The sequence below is a fragment of the Ambystoma mexicanum genome, chromosome 8, assembly GCF_040938575.1.
Source record: "Ambystoma mexicanum isolate Mex_15411 chromosome 8, UKY_AmexF1_1, whole genome shotgun sequence".
Classification (NCBI taxonomy): Eukaryota; Metazoa; Chordata; class Amphibia; order Caudata; family Ambystomatidae; genus Ambystoma; species Ambystoma mexicanum.
In genome coordinates this window covers 780,649,284-780,669,541 of record NC_090929.1, presented here as the reverse complement: position 1 = coordinate 780,669,541, position 20,258 = coordinate 780,649,284, and the positions used below count along the sequence as shown (strand labels likewise).

Sequence of the window (20,258 nt, the reverse complement as noted above, 5' to 3'; positions counted from 1 at the left end):
TGACGTTCCCGTTGCACCGCCACCGAGTAATCTGGGTAGAGGTGGATTTTGGCCGCTCCAAGTGTAAATTCACCTTTGATCCTGGCTGCCCGTAGGAGGGCATCACGGTCCCGGAAGTTTAAGATCCTGGCTATATGGGCCGAGGTGGGGCGCCTGGTCTAGGTTTCGCGGTTAAGGCTCGTGTGCTCTCTCGATAGCGAACTGTGGGGAAAGTTTAGGGGAATCCAGGAGTGTCATGAGAATCCGTTCCACATAATCCTCCATCGGTTCTGTAATATTGTCCTCCGGTATTCCAACAATACGCAGATTATTACGTCTCGAACGGGATTCGAGGTCATCATTCTTCTTCTCAACTGCCGACACACGGTCGGTGAGCGTGGAGACCTCAGCCCGTAGAGAGCCAAGTACATCTTCGGCAACCCCCAGTCGAGTTTCGACTTCCGCCACCCGCCCATCTGTCTTTTCAATATGGGCTTTTATGGAGGAGATGGACCCATTCATATCGTCTAGTTTAGTGTGCAGCGTAGTGAAGCCATCTCGGATGTACTCCAGCATCTTCTGTGAGTCGTCTGAGGTCGATGGGGCCAAGATGGACAGGGGCTCCTCAGTATCATCAGGGGCGGCTTGGACGGCGTTTTAGCAAACATGTTCAACGAACTTTGCTTTTTCCCTGTACCGGCTCCCTTAGTCATGATGTAAGCTGGGACAGGGGCCTGGGGTCCTGGAGGAAAGTGGATGAGCAAAGTAGCGTAGTACCCGGTAGCAGCCGTAGATCAGGAGTGTTCGGGACGGTAGGTATGTGGCCAGTGGGTCAGTGTCCCTTTTGCGATAAGAATTACTCTCCAAAGTATATTTTTAGCTCAGTATGCACATGCTGCAGTAGGTTGAGTTCACAGGCGTGGGGCGCACATGGGAGTTCGGCCACCGGTGTCGCCGCACCTCGGGACCGGCACTGCACAAAGGCAGGCCTTAAAATTCAGGGCCGGGTTCTTCTCAACCCCAGAGCTTGCACGGTAAGTATGGAGTGCGGTGCTGACCCAGGCTCACAGGTCGGACCCGCCGGTGAGGCATCAGAGTCAATGTGGGCTGAGGCTGGTGGCTAGTTGGTAGGGGGGGAGAACTCTCAGCTCAGTGGAGGTAGACTCTAGTAGGGGTGCCCCCAAGGCAGCACCACCATCAGGGCCCGAGCGTTTAGAAACAGGGTGGCGCCACAGAGGCTGGGACCCGCGGGACGCTCGGGACACAGGCCTCCCAGAGCACCGCAAGTGATGGGCCTAGCAATCCCCCACAGTCTTCCTCAGCGGTGTCCAGAGCAAAGCAGACCAAAGGGGGGGGTCCGCCCACTGTCAGTCCCCCGGCCTCCCTACCTTGCCAAGAGAGTGTGCAGGAACGCTCTGGGAGGGGAACGCGGGCTGACGAGCGGGTCAGCAGCGCGGCGTTGTGCAGTCCAGGGCGAAGGGAGCCAAAAGTCCCGGGCACCAGCCGCCAGCACATAGCGGCGCAGGGCTATCCCAGTCCGCCCGCTGGTCTGGCAGATTGGTAGCAAGGCCGCTCCGCGCGCCTGCAGGGCTTCGGCGCCCCTCCCCCACAGAGGCCGCACACGCCGGGGCGCCGAGTAGCAGCACGAATCAGCAGTCCTTGGAGCTCCGTCACGGGAAGAGCCGGGCGTCCGCGGCGTAGCACCTCCCACAGCAATAGCAGGGCTCACAGAGGGTCTCCAGGTCCCAGAGTTAAGATGTCAGTGGACTGCAAGCTTATACCGCGGCCATAGCAGTGATAGTTGGCACAGCTGTATTTTAGCGGTTAAATCTGCAAAAATGTGCCCTCGTCGTTCGGAGCTTCACACTCAGGCGGCCATCTTGTTTCGGCGCAACAGCGCCCCCCAGCAATTCAGTTTTAATCAAGGGCATCCACAGTTCTTTTCATGGTCTGTTTCAACCCTGTTATTGTTGGACTGTTTTGCAATTTTTATATTTAGCAATTAGTATTTGAAAAAATCTGCCATTTTCTACTGATGCAGACTTCGTGTTTTATATTTATGGTGATTTTGCTGTATGGATTTATTAATATTGATGGTTTTTGTGTACTTTTATGGAAACATTAAATTGCCAAAATACAGTTATGAAATAAAATCTCTATCTTCTAAGGGCATTCAAAGCTTTAATATTTTTAACCTATTTGTTGAATTTGACGTTCACTGTTTCTAAGTAACTTTCGGTGACTGGGAAATGCTCAGGGGCAAAGCTTTTGTCCTGGAAGCAAGATAACACAGCGCAACACACGTTTGAATCCGGATCCCACGCTTAGAAGCCAATCTCTGGTATTAAGTGCGTTATAAAAGAATTATAATTAGTTCTTCATGTAATGGGAAAACGTCTGTCAAACCTTATGGTATTTTCCTATATTTTTCAGGTGCAAAGCTGGCTCAGGCGAAGAAATTTAATGATCCTGATGATCCATGTAAAATCCTTGTTGCAACAGATGCTATAGGAATGGGACTTAACTTGTAAGTACAACTGTTTCATAAAAATCGACTTGGGATTGTGATATATCAAAGGTGTTGCATTTGACTTTACTACTGTGGTCTTTGATAGTCCTTTCTGTCGGGACAGTGTATGGGACAGTGGGAGCCAGGTGGGCTAGGGCCCTCACCCACTGGCGTAACACAATATTTGCCCCCCCCGCAAGCTATGCTAAGAGGGCTCCTCCCCTCCTAGGCTCCTCAAAGCATAAGCTTCGCAACACTCTGGGTCGGCCTGGACCACCAAGCATGCACAATGCCCATGATCATGCTGCTGCATTGGCACACCGCACATTGCACAAGGTGAAAGAAGGAAGTATGTTTTTTTAATCGAAGCTTAAATCTTTCAACTAGCGTAGAAACAAGGGGTCAGTGCCTGATCACTGGTGCCCAAATGTATTAGCCACCTCTGTGCATGGCCAGTCATAGCACAGAAAGTATGCCATAAGGACCATTTCACTGCTGGCTGCACAATTGCTTCCCATCCCATCATGTAAGAACACTCTGCACGTTGTTTTTGTCCTTAACATCAACAAATGCAATGCCACAGTAACTACTATCTCCTTGCTGCTTCTCCAAATGCCCCCCGCCTAGAAATACTCAATGTTGACTTTGTCCTTAACCCCACTCAGAGCTGTGTCTCTGTTAGAAAACATAATCGAATTGTTATCTTACAATAGCCTCCCCCCGCCACTCAACTGCAAAAGAACACTCTTCATGTTGACTTTGGCCTTTATGCCAGTAAAAAATAAGTTATCCTGGTAACTTTGCCCTGGGCCTTAACACTAGAAAAAAACCTATCCCACAGTACGAAACCACCTCCTAGCTAGCTGCATATACCCCACAAACCCCCCTCTGCCCCAAAAGAACAGCATTCATGTTTACTTCGCCCTTAACACCAGTAAAACATGCAACGTCACAGTAAGGAAACATTTCCTGGCTGGCTCCACAAATTCCTCTCTTATTCCCAATTTAAGAACACACATCGTGTCGGCCATTCATTTGTGTTTAATTTGATTAAAATGACACATAACAAAAATATCCAGGCTGGCTGCCCCATTGAAATCCCCACCCCCATAACACTCAAGTTGGATTTGCCAAAACATGAAAGTAAAACATGCCATGTCACATAAAATAATAATTCTCCAGTGCCCTCTCGTCCTCCCAGTACCTTGAATCCATACATTTGGTACAGTAGTTGACCAAGCCAACAGGGACTGGGCCCGCATGTGCCGTGGTTTCACTGACGGTAGACATTTTGGCGTCCAGTTCAGGTTATTTCGAGGTTGTAATATGAACAAGCACATTAGGCCACATTCTCAGTTGTTTCCTAGGGTAAAGGTGTGCCATTGCCTTGGAGAAGCTTTGCTCTTGGCATTTGTGTGGTCCTTTATACCTGGCATTCAATGCAAATCATTTTGAGTATGGCACCTGAAATGGTTCCTCGCTTTCTCTGCAAGATTAAGGTACATTAGTAAGCAGTGTTAGACATTTCCGCTGCACTGCCCATGCAATACTTGGGCTGTGTAAGGAGCTCATGGTGGCAACAGTAAAGACACACAAGTGTTCACAGTTCAAGGGTGTTTATTGAACTTTATAATGGGCGAGATAAATGCCTAACCTAAATCTAAGATGGGAGCAAGCTACGACCATCAAATAATAATGCAGTCCTAATGGCATCTTGTCAAAATAAAAGGGTCTATCAAAAAAAACCTATTGCCAATCCTTACTACTAGTTCCAACAAAAAAAGTGTGGGATAATGTTCACCAGAAAAGAAAGAAGAGTTCACAAAATGATAAGTCAGGATGGTATGGCTGGGTCTCCCTTCCCCACGTTTGAAGCACGGGACAAGGCGGGACCTTCGAGCACAGCACACTCCTGGGCCTCGACAGCATGAAGTTCACAGTTCAGTTCAACGATATCAAAACCCCTTCAGAGGCTAAGTCTATTTCCTGCAAAAGTCTCTTGCCTTAAAAGGTTTGCTGCTTAGAAGTAACAAACAAAAGTTCTCTTTGTTTTTTCACCATGGACGATTGCTCTTCTCTAACCCCTCCCCTCCCCAGAATCTCCCTCCGCCGGGCTCAGATCATTCTTCCAAAACAGGTCTCCCTTCGTCTGGTTCACTACAGCCTCTCAAATGTCTCTCGTAATCTTTAGGAGCCTTAAACAACAAAGTGACACTTTCATTGATACTGTTCTGGGGTATATTATTCTTTACCCCTTTTCGTAAAAATGGAAAACAAATAAACAAATAAACAGATTGCGCTTCGCCCCTGGGATCTCCTTCTGCCGGGCTCGGATCCCTTCTTACCATCTTTGGGCGATTGCTCTCTGCCCCTGGGATCTCCCTCTGCGAGCCTCGGATCCTTTCTTGCAAAAACTGGCCTTCCTCTGTCAGGTTCACTACGGCCTTTCTTCAGCACAGTTAATTTATTGCTCAGTTTTATCAGAAAGTGGGGTTTCTTTCTCTTAAGCTTTCTTTCGGCATCCCTCTGTCGGGTTCCCATTTGCCAATTATCCCCGCACACAATCGTAGTGGAAAGCGGGGTTCCCTTCCCCTAGCGAGGGGTCAGAGACTTTCAGTTGTACAAGGGATTTGATGTGACCCTTGTAGGACCACTATGGCGCCTCACGTCACCCTTTCCTAGGGCCCTCTGGTGGTTGTAGTTTCAAAAACAGGTCCTGTTCAGAGCCTTTCGAAAGAGCACCCATGTGGTGCTGGACCCCTCTGCACCTGGACCTCAACTGTACTTTCTTTAAAGTTCAAACATACACACAAGTCCTTTCTTCTAGCGTTCAAAATGTTGCTACTTGTAACCTTGGGCTTAACACAGTTCGGTTTGATATCTGTTCCTCCGACTCACTGGCTGTGCTGAACCTCTCTGGAGTCAAGGATAGAACCACGGTAGCCAGCTTGTATCTCCCGCAGCGTTAACAATGCAGGAGGCCCTTGTGTACCATTGACCTCTGTTGCTCTGTACGCCAGCTGTAACTCCTGGTCTTAAGATTTCCCTTCTGGAGGCTTTGCAGGTTTGAGTTGAAAAGGGCAAGGGCAATTCCCCCTTAGTCGTCCTTCCAGGTCTTACTGCTTTTCTTCTCTGTTTGTTCTGCCGATTTGGTGTAGCTGTCTCCTCGAGCGTTTGACCTTGCTCGTAGTGTGTTCTTGTGCTACATCTTTTATCCCTGTGGGGAAAGGAGAGGGCCGTCGGGTGTGTGTTGTTACTATTACTATTGATTGCCTAACTCTTCCTGACCCTTGTGTTGGGACATGTCAGGTAAACGGCACTGTGGTTAGTCTGTTGTTTTTCACTGTATGGGAAAGTGTTTGTGTTGGAAAAGGGGGTGGTAGAGTTTCCAAGTACCCCACGGGGTCGGATGGAGAAAAGGTGTTATATGGCACTATGGCCCCCCGTACTAGAGGGGGGGTTGGTAAACTCAGAAGGGTGAGATTGGTAGGGTTTGTGAAACAAACGGGAATGATGAACAGGGGGGATTGTGGGAACGGTAATGTTTTGTCAATGCTGATTGGGAGTTCGGAAACTGACGTGAGGGACGTGGAAAAGAATGACCAGTATTATTCGAGTAGGACACAGGAAAACCGGGATTCTGGGTGTAGCAGGGTTTGGGATCCTATGGGATTTGTTGTATACGGAGAGTTCGTTGGATCTTAGCAAGAGAGATTCAATGGGAGGAAGGGAGGCAGATGTAGTGCAACCTATAAAGATCTTGGGTATCTCGTCCTCTCCTTCTCCCCCGGTATAATACTGTGTCTCACCTGGAGTATTTCCGTGATTATAACCCTGGGTTCCCCTAACCAGGTGATCCTCCCTCGTTCGTCTGCCCCTTGTGTTGGGATCGGAGGGAGCCAGTTCTTCCCTGGCCACCTGAATAAGGGATTGCCGGGATCTACTTGGGAGAATACCCTCACGTTTCTCACAGCTGTGACATAAAGGAAGTCTTCTTAATCCAGTTCTCTAATTTTAGCACAATTCCAAATTGAATAAGTTTACAAAAATGCTTACTTTTTTCTCCCAGTAAATGTTATAGAAAGGTCACTTGCTACTAAAGAACGTGTGCTTGACAGTTTTACATTTTTCCCCTGGTCCACCAGTTAATTTCACAGCAAGATTTCACAATTTGCACTAGAAAAGCCCATTTAGTCACATCGGTTTTCATTTGCAGCACCAAGTGGTGGACATGACTGCCAGATGCACACATCTGTGCAGATTTGTGAAAACTGCACAACTGGCATAATTGAGCAAAATCATTGCAACATCTTAAGCACTGCAGACTGTGCAGCTCATCCATTTATTTATTTATGCATTTTTAACGCTCCTTAAGCGGGCGCTAGCAACAAGTACACAAACAACAAGGCAAACAAACACACTACAAAATCCCCAAAAAGATAAAACTAGAGAGACAGAGCAGTATAAACTCAGTTAAAAGCAAAGGTAAGACAGAAACATTAAAACCAAAAAAAGCCAAAAGATCAGCAAATGATGACAAGACATCTAAAAACTAAGGTTTTCAGTTTTTTCTTAAACCCATCAAGGGTGGTGTCAAACTGTTAAAAAGTCTGGAAGGTTATTCCTCAGTTTAGGGGCAAAAAAATCAAAGGAGCATTTACCTGCCCGCTCAATATTAACCTGAGGTATCAATAGCATATTGCTGTTATTCGGTCAACGTTCCCGGCTGTTCTCATGAAAATTCTATCTTTGTTTCAGATAAGCTGAAGCCTTGCCAAATAGGCATTTATAGACAATTGAAAGCAACCTAAATTGTGTGTGCGCCTTCACCGGGAGCCTATGAAATGATTGTCTTGCAGCAGAGACATGATCCCTCCTATTAAGGCCTGCTACTATCCCAACAGCTTTATTCTGGGTTCTTTTTAGTTTAGAAAGTTTACATTACAGGGTGCCTACCAAAAGGCTATTGCAGTAATCTGTTCTTGCCCCAATTATAGCTCTAGTGCATACATCTTGCTGAAAAGTCTGAGATAATAAGCAGATGAGGACACCATGCAATTTACATGGTCTTTCACAGATAGGAGTGAGTCAAAATAATCTCCCAGAGCTTTTACTTTGGAGGCAACCTCTCAGCCGGCAATATTCAATTTTTTGTAAGCCTAATCTAGGTGAGAACTGACCAGCAACAACTTTCTGGGCCTCATTGAGAACGAGACTATTGTGTGCCATCCAACTGTACCATCCTTAAAACACCATTATAATAAATATCACAGTCTGAACATTACTTCGAAGGGATTGTGTCCTCCGACTTATTCCTTATCTTTGATAAGACGTTTCCAGCTTGCTGGCCTGGGAACTCTTTTCTGTAGAGGGCGCTGCGCGTCGACGTCTGCCGAGTCGATGTCCCTCGACGGCCACTGTATCGGCGCCGACGTCATCATGCCCATAAATAGCCACGCGCTGCGTCTGCTGCTCAGTTCCGTTTTTCCGCGCTTTGTGGGGCCTCGGAACGTCGTTGCTCAGTTCAGTCAGGATAACTCTATATCTACTCGAATAATACCTACTCGTTCTCGATGGCATCTTCATCGGAACCGACGACGCCGCGATCCGGCTTCAAGAAATGTCGAGACTGCAGTAAAAAAAATGTCGATAACGGATCCACAGAGGATCTGCTTGTGGTGCTTGGGATCCGAGCACCATTGTTCTGAGTGTGAGGATTGCATGACCATGACGGCGAAAGCCTTGAAGGAGCGCAAGGGGAAGCTCGAGAGAGGTAAGTCAGTCAAAATCTCCTTGAAGGTTTCTTCGGCTGAGTCGAGGCATTCGTCTCCTCGCCGTCGAAAACATTCCCATTCTAGATCTCGAAGTAGCTCCCACCATTCATCGAGATCAAGAAACTCAAAAAAGAGACGTCAAAGATCCCCCTTCCTCGTCTTCTGTGTCCCCAGAAAGGGTCTCCTGTCCCACAAAACACAGCTCTCAAGCTGAGTGGGAGGAATCCAGAAAGAAAATGTTAAGCGTCTTCCCGAACGCTGCCTCGACCCCCTCGAAGAAAGCTGAGGGTGATACCCCGGGTGAAAAACCCAAAAAATCAAAACGCTGCGAGTCGCAGCACCCGGCGAAATATTCCACCCGAGAGCGCCACGAGCCATCGGGTAAGAAGGCACCATCTTCGACGCCGTCGTCAAAGATTCCTTCGCACGGATCGGCGCCATCGACGCTGTTGTCGAAGGGTTCCTCGACGCATCGGTCGGTCGATCGACTTGACGCCATCATCGATGCTGACGCCGATGAAAGAGAAGACCAAGGCCACTCCACAGCCAACGGTGATTATTATTCCGCATTCGGGAAGGCAGAGGACAGCCGGCTCAAAGCGGCCAAAGGAGATCCACCCGAGGTGGACGGGTCAAAAGTACTAAGGCCGCAGCAGCACTAGGTGCCTCTTTACCCTCGGCATCTGCATCAGCCGCCCCCAAACCACTCTGAGTCCTTTCCACACAATACACCTGTAGGGGGCAGGTTAACTCACCATCTGACGGAATGGCAGGCTATAACGTCAGATGCTTGGGCATTGGAGACAGTTGCCCAGGGTTACTGCCTACCCTTTCTACACATCCCTCAGAGTCATCCACCGGGGAACAGCTCTCTAAAAGTTCCAGATCCGCTCCTCTTGCAGGAAATTATAGACCTGCTAGAGAAAGGTGCCATAGAACCGGTACCTGTAGCGGACAGGAACAAGGGCTGGTACTCCTCCCCTCCCCCCCTACTTTCTCATACCAAAGAAGGACGGAGGACTGAGACCCATCCTGGACTTACGAGAATTGAACAAGTTCCTCAGGAAGGACAAGTTCAAGATGGTAACTCTCTCTCAGCTCCAGGACTGCCTGGTATTTCTGGACCTCCAGGATGCTTATTTCCATGTGCCAATCCATCTCAAACACAGGAAATACCTGAAGTTCGCAATTGGCGACTCATCAGTTTTGAGTTCTGCCATTTGGGCTGACCTCCGCCCCGAGGGTCTTCACCAAGCTGATGTCGGTAGTGGCGGCGAGTCTAAGGAGGGAAGGGATCCACGTCTACCCCTACCTGGACGATTGGCTGATCAGGGCTGTATCTTCGAAACAGGGTCAGGCCCAGCTAGATTATGTCTGCCACTTCCTTCACAAACTGGGCTTCTCCCTCAATTTAAAGAAGTCACAGATGATACCATCACAGAGACTCCAGTTCATTGGAGTGGTCCTGGACACTTCCCTGGGAAAAGCCTCGCCACCAGAGGTGAGGGCTCAAGATATTCTGCAGATGGTCACCAAGTTTGAAAATGCCCAACGTCTCCCAGCTTTCGACTTTTTGAGGTTGCTAGGCCTCATGGCATCCTGCATCTTCCTTGTGCCAGAGGCTCGCCTGAGAATGAGATCTCTTCAGTGGGCACTGAGAAGTCAGTGGTCGCAATTCTCAGGGAGAATGACAGATCTCCTCCGGATTCCGGACAAGGTAGCCCGCGACCTTCAATGGTGGGCCTATCCAGAAAACATCTTGAAAGGAGAACTGTTTTGGCAACCATGGCCGGAGATAACAGTAGTCACAGATGCCTCACTCACGGGGTGGGGAGCCCATGCCAACGATTTGACCATCAGCGGTCGTTGGTCTCCATCGGAGTCCAGACTACACATCAACCTATTGGAGTTGAGAGCGATCATACTAGCGCTGAAAGCTTCCCTGCCATCAGTACAGGGGAGAAATGTCTTGATAATGACGGACAACACGGTGGCCATGCACTACCTCAACAAAAGAGGAGGCGTAGGATCACTGCCACTGCGCAGAGAGGCGATGCAGCTCTGGTTTTGGGCAATCCAAGAAGGAATCTCTCGATCAGCAGTCCACCTAGCCGGAGAGAAGAACTTGACAGCGGACGCTCTGAGCAGGCAGAGCACAGTCTCCCACGAGTGGGAGCTAGCTCAGGAAGTCCTTCAAGAGATCTTCGCCCTTTGGGGAACCCCTCAGGTGGATCTATTCGCCACAAGCACCAACAGGAAGTGCGATCTGTTCTGTTCAAGGGAATTTCCCCCGAGAGGAGCTCTAGGAGATGCGTTCGTAGTGGACTGGGAGTTTCCACTCCTTTACGCGTTCCCACCAGTCCCTGTTATTCCTCAAATGATCAGGAGGTTTAGAAGATTCTGGAAAAACCATGATCCTAATTGCCCCGGATTGGGGCAGGAGAACCTGGTACCTGGACCTTCTAGATATGTCCATCTGTCCTCCAATCCGTCTTCCACTCAGAGAATCTTCTCTCGCAGAAGGGAGGTCAGGTTCTCCATCCAGACACCAGAACCCTCAACCTTCACGCTTGGCTTCTGAAAGGGTGAGGTACAAGGATTGGGATCTCTCCGTCATGGAAGTGTTGCTTTCAGCCAGAAGGCCAGCAACAAAGTCTTTATACCGCTGCCGTTGGAACAAATTTTGCAGCTGGTGTAGGGAAGAGAATATCGACCCTTTTTCATGTGGTACACCAACGGTGTTATCGTTTCTACTCTACTTGGCAAACTCAGGCCTTCAAGTTGGCACTGTAAAAGGCTATCTCGCAGCGCTTTCTATCTTCAAGCGCACTGCGGAGGAACCATCGTATTTCAAACTTCCTCTAGTGGTACAATTTTTCAAGGGATTAACTAATGTTTATTCTCCAAAACCATTCCAGGTTCCCTTATGGGACTTAAATTTAGTCTTAAACTTCCTAATGGGCACTCCATTCGGACCACTTCACTCTTGTGCGCTGAGATTTCTCACGCTTAAAACTGTATTATTTGTAGCACTAACATCTGCTAGGAGGGTGAGCGAGCTACAAGCTCTCTCCTGTAAACCCCCACGTACAATCTTCCACAAGGACAAAGTTGTCCTACAGGTGAAGCCTAAATTCCACCCAAAGGTGGTTTCTGAATTTCATATTATTCAGAAAATGACCTTACCTTCGTTCTACCCTACTCCCCACCCGGGGAAAGAGGAGGAAAGGCTACATAGGCTGGACCCAAGGCGAGCTCTCAGCTTTTACATCAGCAGAATGGCTAGGATCAGGCAAGCAGACCAACTGTTTGTAGGATACTCAGGTCACAAGTTGGGACTACCCATAACAAAACAAACCACCTCCAGGTGGACTATTTTGGCCATTCTGGAATGTTACAAACTGGCAGGGAAAGAGCCACCCCAAAATCTCAGGGCTCATTCAACCAGGGGTATCGCAGCCTCTTCGGCTCTCCAAAGAGGGGTACCGGTCCGAGACATATGTGCGGCTGCCACATGGTCGTCCGCACATACATTCACCAAATTTTACAATCTGGATTCCTCCACTACTCAAGAGACCAGATTTTGCAAGGCCGTATTACATTCGGTCCATCCCTAAAGGTATACATAACATTCTCACTCCCACCTCCAATTACATGCCACTGCTATGGGAGTCTATCAAAGATAAGGAATACGTCGGAGGACACAATCCCTTCGAAGAACAAGTTACTTCTTATCTTGTAACGTTCTTTTGACGGGATGTTCCTCCGACGTATTCCTTATCACCCCTCCCATCCATCCCCGCAGTGATACTTCCCTTGTGGTTGCAGCTTACGCTCCTTCAAGGTCAATAACCAATTCAGGCATGACTTTTCTTATGCTACAAAACGGAACTGAGCAACGGACACAGCGCGTGGCTATTTATGGGCATGATGACATCGGCGCCGATACGGTGGCTGTCGAGGGACATCGACTCGGCGGACATTGACGCGCAGGCCCTCTACAGAAAAAAATTCCGAGGCCAGCAAGCTGGAAACGTATTATCAAAGATAAGGAATACGTCGGAGGAACATCCCGTCGAAAGAACGTTACAGGGTAACAAGTAACTTGTTTTTCTGTGTCATCCGCATAATTCGTATGCTGGACACCTTCATTGTGAAGTAAATCAAGCAGTGGCTTTAAAAATATATTGAAAAGAGTGGGTAAGAGGGACAACCCTTTACACATACTAAAGGAGCAGGATCAGCTGCCACATTACCATAAAATACTCTAGCCTCTCTCTCAGATAAAGATAAAATCCACAAGACAGCAGAGTCCGATGAAAAGGCCTCTATTAAAAAGAAAGTTAAATTCCACCAAATCAAAGGCGGAAGATAAATCGAGTAAAAGCAAAAGGGAAATACACCTCATATCTGTGTTAGCAAGCAAATTGGCTTTCAAATCTAGTAACGCAGATTCTGTGTAATGAAAAGCACAAAAACAGATTGATAGTTTTTGGGTGGTCAGGAAAGGTCCCAATGGGAAAGAGGGTTTCACACTGCGTACGCCCTATTGGTGACTGGGGGAGCAGTGAAGTTGGCGTGATGCTGCAGTTTTATGTTTCCAGCGTGGTTAATGTGAATGGGATATGTTACTTTAAGTGTTACTTTGTGCTTAAGTTGATATATTTAGGATTTACATGCATGCAACAAGATAAATGTCGAAATCACAAATGAAATATAGATACAATCTGGGGTTGGGGTACCATGAAGCGCCCAAAAGCTGGGCAGTGAGGTGCTTCATATTGCACATGCGAGGAAGGGGATTTGTTATGAAGTAACCACTGTAAAGGGGACACGATAGTTTGAAACATGCATGAATACTGATATACATATACAGGGAATGTATAAATCTATATGCCGTGTGCTGTTATAAATTGATTAAACTCTGCAGTTGGGGTTTACGAGTTGAATTCTGAGTGACTGGGAAAACTGGTTTTGCAGGATTAAGAGGCCAAATGGAAGGTAATGATTAGCTGCAATATTAAGCAGATGGTCAGCCAGCAAGCAGGCCATGGGGTTTTTATGGGTTGGCAGTATCGTGGAAGCCAGATGCATAGGAGCTTGTTATTTATTGTTGCGGGTTGATCCGGCCATTTGCTTTTGACCTGCAATAAAGCTGGAGTGAAGGACGACTGGGCACAGAGTGACTGCTACATCATGGGTTTCGATTGTTTGTTTTCTCAGGATGTGACCAGAAGGCCATGCATGTTGAATTGGTAGTCATATATAGAAATGTATAGTGTTCCGAAGACGCCAGCAAGACTGAGACGGTTATCGCCAGTTCAAAGGGAACCTGTTTATTCTTCCCCTAAGGTTGTTTGAAGTACTCTTATTGCCCATGTACTATTACGTCCAGGGTTATGAGGTCTCAGGCCAGCTGGGACTCATCATTAATTACGTGTGAATGTATAGCTATGTGATGATGACACATCCTAGCACAGACAAATCCCAAAAGAGGGTGTGTTGTACATATGAGCTCAAGATGGTAGTTCAGATAAACGTGGCCAATCAGAATGGGAGAATCGGAGAAAGATTGGATTTCTTTTCTATAGGGTTTGACCATTCACATGTTGGGTGTGGTTTGTAATAAAATTTCGGAGGCTTGTGGAATCTGCTTATATCACATGCTGTGCATAGGCCGACATTTAGTGGAAGCTACAGAGTATTACAGTTGTTGTTTTTGAAATTCGAAAGGGGACGTCGACCGGACGTGCCAGTAATACTATCCCTAGTGTGACGTCCACTGTACCCACGGTCCTTCACACGTTGAGGTCCCTCAGATTGTTTTTTTTCTGCCATTGTAGACGGACGAACAATAACGGGGTTCCTCTTTCGGCATATCGCATTGATTATAGTAATTAGAGCTAGATCTCTCTTCCTATACTGTATTCACCGACTATTGAGATCATCTTTGACTCTGGTGAAGGAAGACGTTCGTCGAAGAAGATCCTTTCGACAAATCCGTTCTGCCCGGGAGGGCAACACCGGGCTTCAGCCCATGCAGGAGGGAAAGAGTGGGGAGGTCATTGAAGATTTATTTGCCCCTTTTCTTACATTACATTTGCCTAGCTGCCATTACATGCTATCATGGATAAGACCCCTTTGATGTTCTGCCTAAATTCCGGTGAGTTGACGAGCACCTGGTGTGCAATCTCTGCCTCCCATGAGATCACGCTTCGAGGAGAACTGTCGAGCCTGTAGGCTCTTCAAACCAAAGACGTTAAAGGACTGTAAGACGAAACGCTGGGCCCACCACACCATGTAGGCTGAAGCCACCATGGACGTGGAAGGGACCTTCAGCGATGGTAGCGACGATGTCATTTCGGATGTCGAAGGGGAGACACTAGTTTCCCAAGCACAAGCCCCCAACCCCAACTGACAGGCCTGCGGCCCTATTATGGGGACGGCCCCTGGCGGCACAGGCGCTCACACAACCCCTGCTTCCACTAAACACAGAACCCAGAGCTGAGACTCCATGCAGTTGTCGACTACGGGCCCATGCACGACGTCTAGCGAGAGGTCCACAAGTTGACTGTCTTCTGGGCATTCGCGATCCTGATCGCCACATGACGGGCCCTGACTGTCGAAAGACAGCACAGATATCATGCATAAATCCACACGCGAATGTTGCACGTCGGCTGACGAGGCGTCGGGTTACTGCACGACCTTCATTCGACGTTCTCTGTCGAAATCGCGAAAGGCCTCAGTGCAGGCGGGACCAGCCCACTTAGTGTTAAAACACGTCCCGAAAGGGCTTAGAAAAGAGTAGTCTAAGAAGAGCTCTTCCACAATGCCTCATAAGGATAGGTCACTCTCCTCTTCCAAGGCCCAGCCGCACAAGGCTTCCCACATTCACAAGGGTTCTCGACCTCTTGGGAAAGATTCCTTACCAGACCAAGGTACTCCTGCTGAAAAGGACTCCTTTGTAAGCACTTTAACCCCTTAGGCTTCAACACTAGGCCCTATGTCCATTCCGAGCTCAGCCCAATGGACATGTGCAGACCTAGATAGGGTCATGAGGAAGATGACCTTTATTGGGAATTATTATGAGAAAAACCCAGAAGCTTTACAAAGCATCCAAAACACTCCTCCTACTACGGCTGCCTCTGGCTCTCAAGCCATTGCAAATGTCCCTACTAGTCAACCCCCATCTAAAAGGTCTCGTCCAGACACCCTGAATATTTCACCACAGGTTGATCCTCCCTACTTTGATCTTTGACAGACTATGATGATGAGGCTGTAGATACGTATACATCCCAAGAGGGCACAGAAGAAAACTATAGTGAAGACGAAGAAGAGACAGAGATGTACACTATAGCCTCTCCCGTCAACCAAAACCCCCAGCGGCTGATTCGCCTATTGACAACCAGCCCCTTCTGAATGACATGCTCATTAAGGCGGCTGAGCACTTTCAGATCATAACACAAGAGACTCAGCGGGACAAGAATTTTGTTGAGGATATCCTGGGGGATAAGAAATCAGTTACCCAGTTTATTGCAATCCTACAATCTGTCCAGAGAAGGATCCAACCTTCTCTGGAAACTCCTAACCAAACGTGTGCGGTTAACCCACGCATAGAGAAGCTCTTCCACCCAGCACCCACGGAGCCTCTTTATATCCGGGGACAGCTTAAACCTGACTCTCTCGTGGTCACAACCACAAGAAAGAGAGCAGGTACTCCATTAGATTCCTCTGAGGCTCCACCTGACAAGGAAAGCAAACGCCTATACACCATGGCCAGGAAAGTAGCCTCTTCTGCAGCCTTTCATGCTAGAATAACTAACAAACCTACTCTCTTAGATAGCTATAATTGTCATAAGTGGGACGAGGTGTCCGCACTACGGTCATCGGCCCCGGAACCCTTAATGACACAGTTGGCCCAGGTAGCAGCAGAGAGCCCAGCTGTCTCGAGCTGCATCCTGAAAAACAATTTAGACGGCACTGACAATGTGGGAAGAATAATTGTGCAAGGCACTATTATTAAGCACCATGCTTGACTTTGCCGATCTGGTTTTAAGCAGGAGACACAAGCAACTCTGCTAAATATGCCTATAGAGCCCAACGTCCTCTTTGGAAAGGCAGTCGAGGATGCACTAAAGTCTACAAAGGACGAATATGATACTCTGAAGTTCTTAGGACAGCTTACAGAGAAACCCTCAGGCCAAAGAAGGAATAGTAATTTTCATCGTTTCAGAGGACGAAATTCCCAAAGGGGTTCAGGGTATGGTCAAAACCAAGGGTCATCCTGGGGTAACAATTGGTGCCAATCCTCACAGGGTTACCCTAGGGGACATCGCCAATCTCGTGGCCGGGGGAGGTCCTCCACTTCTAGAGGTAGAGCAACACCTCCAAAAGAGTGGCTACCTGCTTCAGGTGCCCTCCCATGCCTCTCCAGTAGGAGTGCGTATTTCAAACTTCACCCAAGCATGGGAGTGGGATCACCTCAGACTAATGGGTGATATCCACTGTGGTGGGCAGGTACTGTGTGGAACTAATCCAGCAACCCCGGAACCATCCCCTGCGCCAGAAGAAAAACTCTGAGTAAGAACAACCCATCCTTCTCGAGGAAATCGCAACGCTGTTCCTAGAGGACACCATAGAGGTTGTCCCGGTGAACCAGGTAAACAAGGGTATTTATTTCCTTGTGCCAAAGAAAGATCTAACAATGCGCCCAGTATTAGACCTACACCCTGCAAACAAATATGTCAAACCACAAAAGTTCTGCATGACTACGCTACAAGTAATCCCTCTGCTAAAGCGGGCGGACTACATGGCAACTCTGGATATGAAAGATGCTTATTTTCATATCCCAGCGGTACAAAGTGATCGGGAGTCAAGTGGGATTGAGTTAGCCCTTGCCAGGAAAGAGGGTTAAGGAAGGACCAGGAGAGGCCAAACAGCATTACCCATTGGCAGGCGGTAGGGATCAGAAGCATGCCGCGGAGCGCCGGCCATCCAGGATATACCCGGAGAGGAAGGAGCGCACCCCTCAGAGGATGGAGTATCAGGGCTGGGGGGAGGTCGATCCCCCACCAGGAGTGGGGGGTCTGGCTGGGCCTGGGGGCGAGGGGTCTCCTACCCATCAAGCTGTGACGAGGGTCTTGGGTCGCTGACCCGTTTGTGGCAGGGGCTGCAGCCTGGGCCCGGCATACATGTCCTCCAGGTCTAGAGGGAAACCTGGGGGGGCCGGCCACCCCACTGGAGCGCCCCATGGAACCCTGCCCACACTCTGGCCTGCAATGGAGAACAGGGTCCCGAACAAATCTGGCAGTGGCCATTCAAAGGAGCAAAGGGGAAGTGAGGAGGAAGGAGTTGGCACAGATGACGAGGCAAGATTTCTGGGGAGAAATGCAGGCCCTGAGAGAATCTCTGGCTCAAAGTTTCCAGGACCAGTTCCAACTCATGAGAACCGACCTCAACGTGGCTCTGGGGGAAATCCGACAAGAAGTAGCTCAATTAGGGGAAAGGACTGACCTGTTGGAAAGAGGCCTCCAGGAAAACCAGAGGGAGACAATGGCTAACACTGAGGCCATAGATCAGCTAGACTCTGCGATGAGGAACATGGAGGCGTTGCTCGAGGACTTGGAAAACAGATCCCAACGTATCAACATCTGGATTAAGGCGCTTCCAGAGGCAGTGACGGACCGACAACTGAAGGAGGAATGCCAGCAGATATTCACCGAACTCTTGGGCGAGGGGGACCCGAGTTTTATAATACTGAATAGGGCCCACAGAGTCAGCCGGATCCCTAGGGGCCCTAACGCCAGACCTCGGGAAGTCGTGGTCGCCTTCACCAGATACGGACAGAAGGAAGCAGTGTTGCCGGCGGTAAAGCAATGCGAGCCGGTCCTCTACAAAGGGCAGGAAATAAAGTTGTTCCAGTACCTGTCTGCGAGTACACTGTTGAAAAGAAGCAATATGGGTCCGGTCTTGAAGGAGCTGTCCAAGAAGGGGATAAAATATAAGTGGACCTTCCCTTTTGGCTTAGTGTTTGAGTGGGAGGGGAGTCAGAAGCGGGTGACCACGCCTCAGGAGGCGGCCAGCATTATTAGTTTAGAGCTGGAGAGTGAGGAGGGGTCACGTTGGGGAGCCTGCACCCCGTGGGGGTCAAAGGGAGAGTAGTAGACCTTGGGAATGGGCAACTGTGAGGGAACTGGGCAAGAGGAAGGGTGCGTTGCGGGGCCCCTCGGGGGTGGGAGGGGGTTGAAAGCTCGGAGCACTGAGGGGGAAGGCAGTTGTAACGTGGAGGGGGCTGAGTCACCCAACTGGCACTCGGGCGGAATACGGGGGTGGTGGACCCATGAGCTTCTTTGCTAGGCCTGGGAGGGAGGGGTAAAACATGTTTGAACAAGTAAGGACGGGACTGTCCGGTGGGTGGGGGAAGGAGGGCGCGGTGTGGTTGTGGAGGGTGCGGTCTGGTCCAAAGTTGGGGGTTCTGGGCTGGGGGAAGCATGGGAGGGGTCAGGGGAGGGACATGGGGGGGACCATAGCACCTATCATTAGGGCATTGGGTGTATTGGGGAGAGCGGGAGGGTTGGGGACGGGTTCGGAAGGGCAGCTAGTGGGAGCGGGGCATAATACCATCTTGGATTCAAGTGGCTAACTCATAATCTGAGGGGGTTAAATTATCCCCTCAAGCGGTCTATATTAGAACAATTCACTAGAACGCATGTCCCATATGCTCTGGCTCTCCAGGAGACCCATTTGCTACGCAAAGACCAGGGCCGCCTGCACCTGAAGGGTTTCCCACAGATCTTTTTCGCATCAGGCCCCACAAAGAGAGGGGGCAGTGGCGCTGGCATTTGGGAGGGGTATGGACTTCAAAATCAAGGATATCCTTAGGGACAAAAATGGGAGGTTCATCATGGTGAGGGGGGGATCATATGGGTGCCACTTAAACTATAGCCTCGGTTTACGCCCCAAATGTGGGACAGGAGAAGTTCGCGAGGGAGACACTGGGTGCGTTGGAAGGGTTTGCGAGAGGGCAAGTCATCCTGATTGGGGACTTTAATCTGGCCTGGAACAAGCGGCTGGATCGAACACAACACGCAGGTGGAAGGAGGGAGGTGGGGGCGGTAGCCTCCCTGCAGCTGAAGGAGCGGTTTGAAGGGGCAGGTTTGAGGGACGTGTGGAGGGTGTTGAGGGAGGAGGAAGAGGGCTAGAAGTTTCTTTCTGACGTGCATAGAACCCAATCTAGAATTGATTACATCTGGGTCTCGGCAGGCCTGGTGGGTGGGGTAGAGCTGGTGGAAACCGGCCCCATGGGAATCGCCGATCATAGGGTTGTGCAGATGAAACTCCAGTTGGGTAGGAGAAGGCCAGGGGTTTGGAGTTGGCACTTTCCTGGGGAACTCCTGAGGGATCAGGTGATTAGGGAGGAGATAGGCAACAACATTAAAGCCTCAGCATAAGGTGGGACGCGTTCAAGGCTACCCTCAGAGGGGAACTCATTGCGTGCAAGGCAGAGAGGAATAAACTGTCATGCCGCCGTCTTTTGGTGGTCGCTGGCGGCTATGGAAGGCTTGGCGTTGGCGGCGCCATTAGAATGTCCCGTGTTTTTCTTTCACTTCCTGGTTTGATGGTCTATTCTTTTCCCTTGTTTTCTCCTTTCCGTATTTAGCCACGGCTTTCTCTGGGCTCTGTGCGTTGCAACATTGTTTCCTTTCTCTTTGTTGCCGTGCTACTCATTACCTTTGCTCCGTACCTGTTGTTCTGCTTTTTCTCGCGCGGGTTTTCCCTCCGTGCTAGCTCCTCCTCTCTTCTCCTTCTCTGTTTCCCCATCCTTACAGTTCCTGCACCGTATTGGGTTTCTCCCCTCCTTGCTGCCTTTTTTCTCGGACCGTTTCCTGGTCCCTGTCGGTGCTTCCATTACAGTCCTATTGCGGTGCCTGCCTTTTCTCTGGTCCTTTGCACTGCTCCCTGCTCATTACCAGCTTTGCTGCAAGTCCGGACGTCTA

General features: G+C 49.2%; 1 protein-coding gene across 2 annotated transcripts in view; it reads left to right on the top strand.

Moving 5' to 3' along the window:
- SUPV3L1 (Suv3 like RNA helicase) overlaps window positions 1–20,258 on the top strand; it is a 1,718,675-nt gene that overhangs the window by 975,470 nt on the left and 722,947 nt on the right. For both annotated transcript variants that reach the window (XM_069610607.1, XM_069610608.1), the window contains exon 10: window positions 2,413–2,506. In XM_069610607.1, the coding sequence (XP_069466708.1) occupies window positions 2,413–2,506 (94 nt within the window). The remainder of the gene's footprint in view (window positions 1–2,412; window positions 2,507–20,258) is intronic.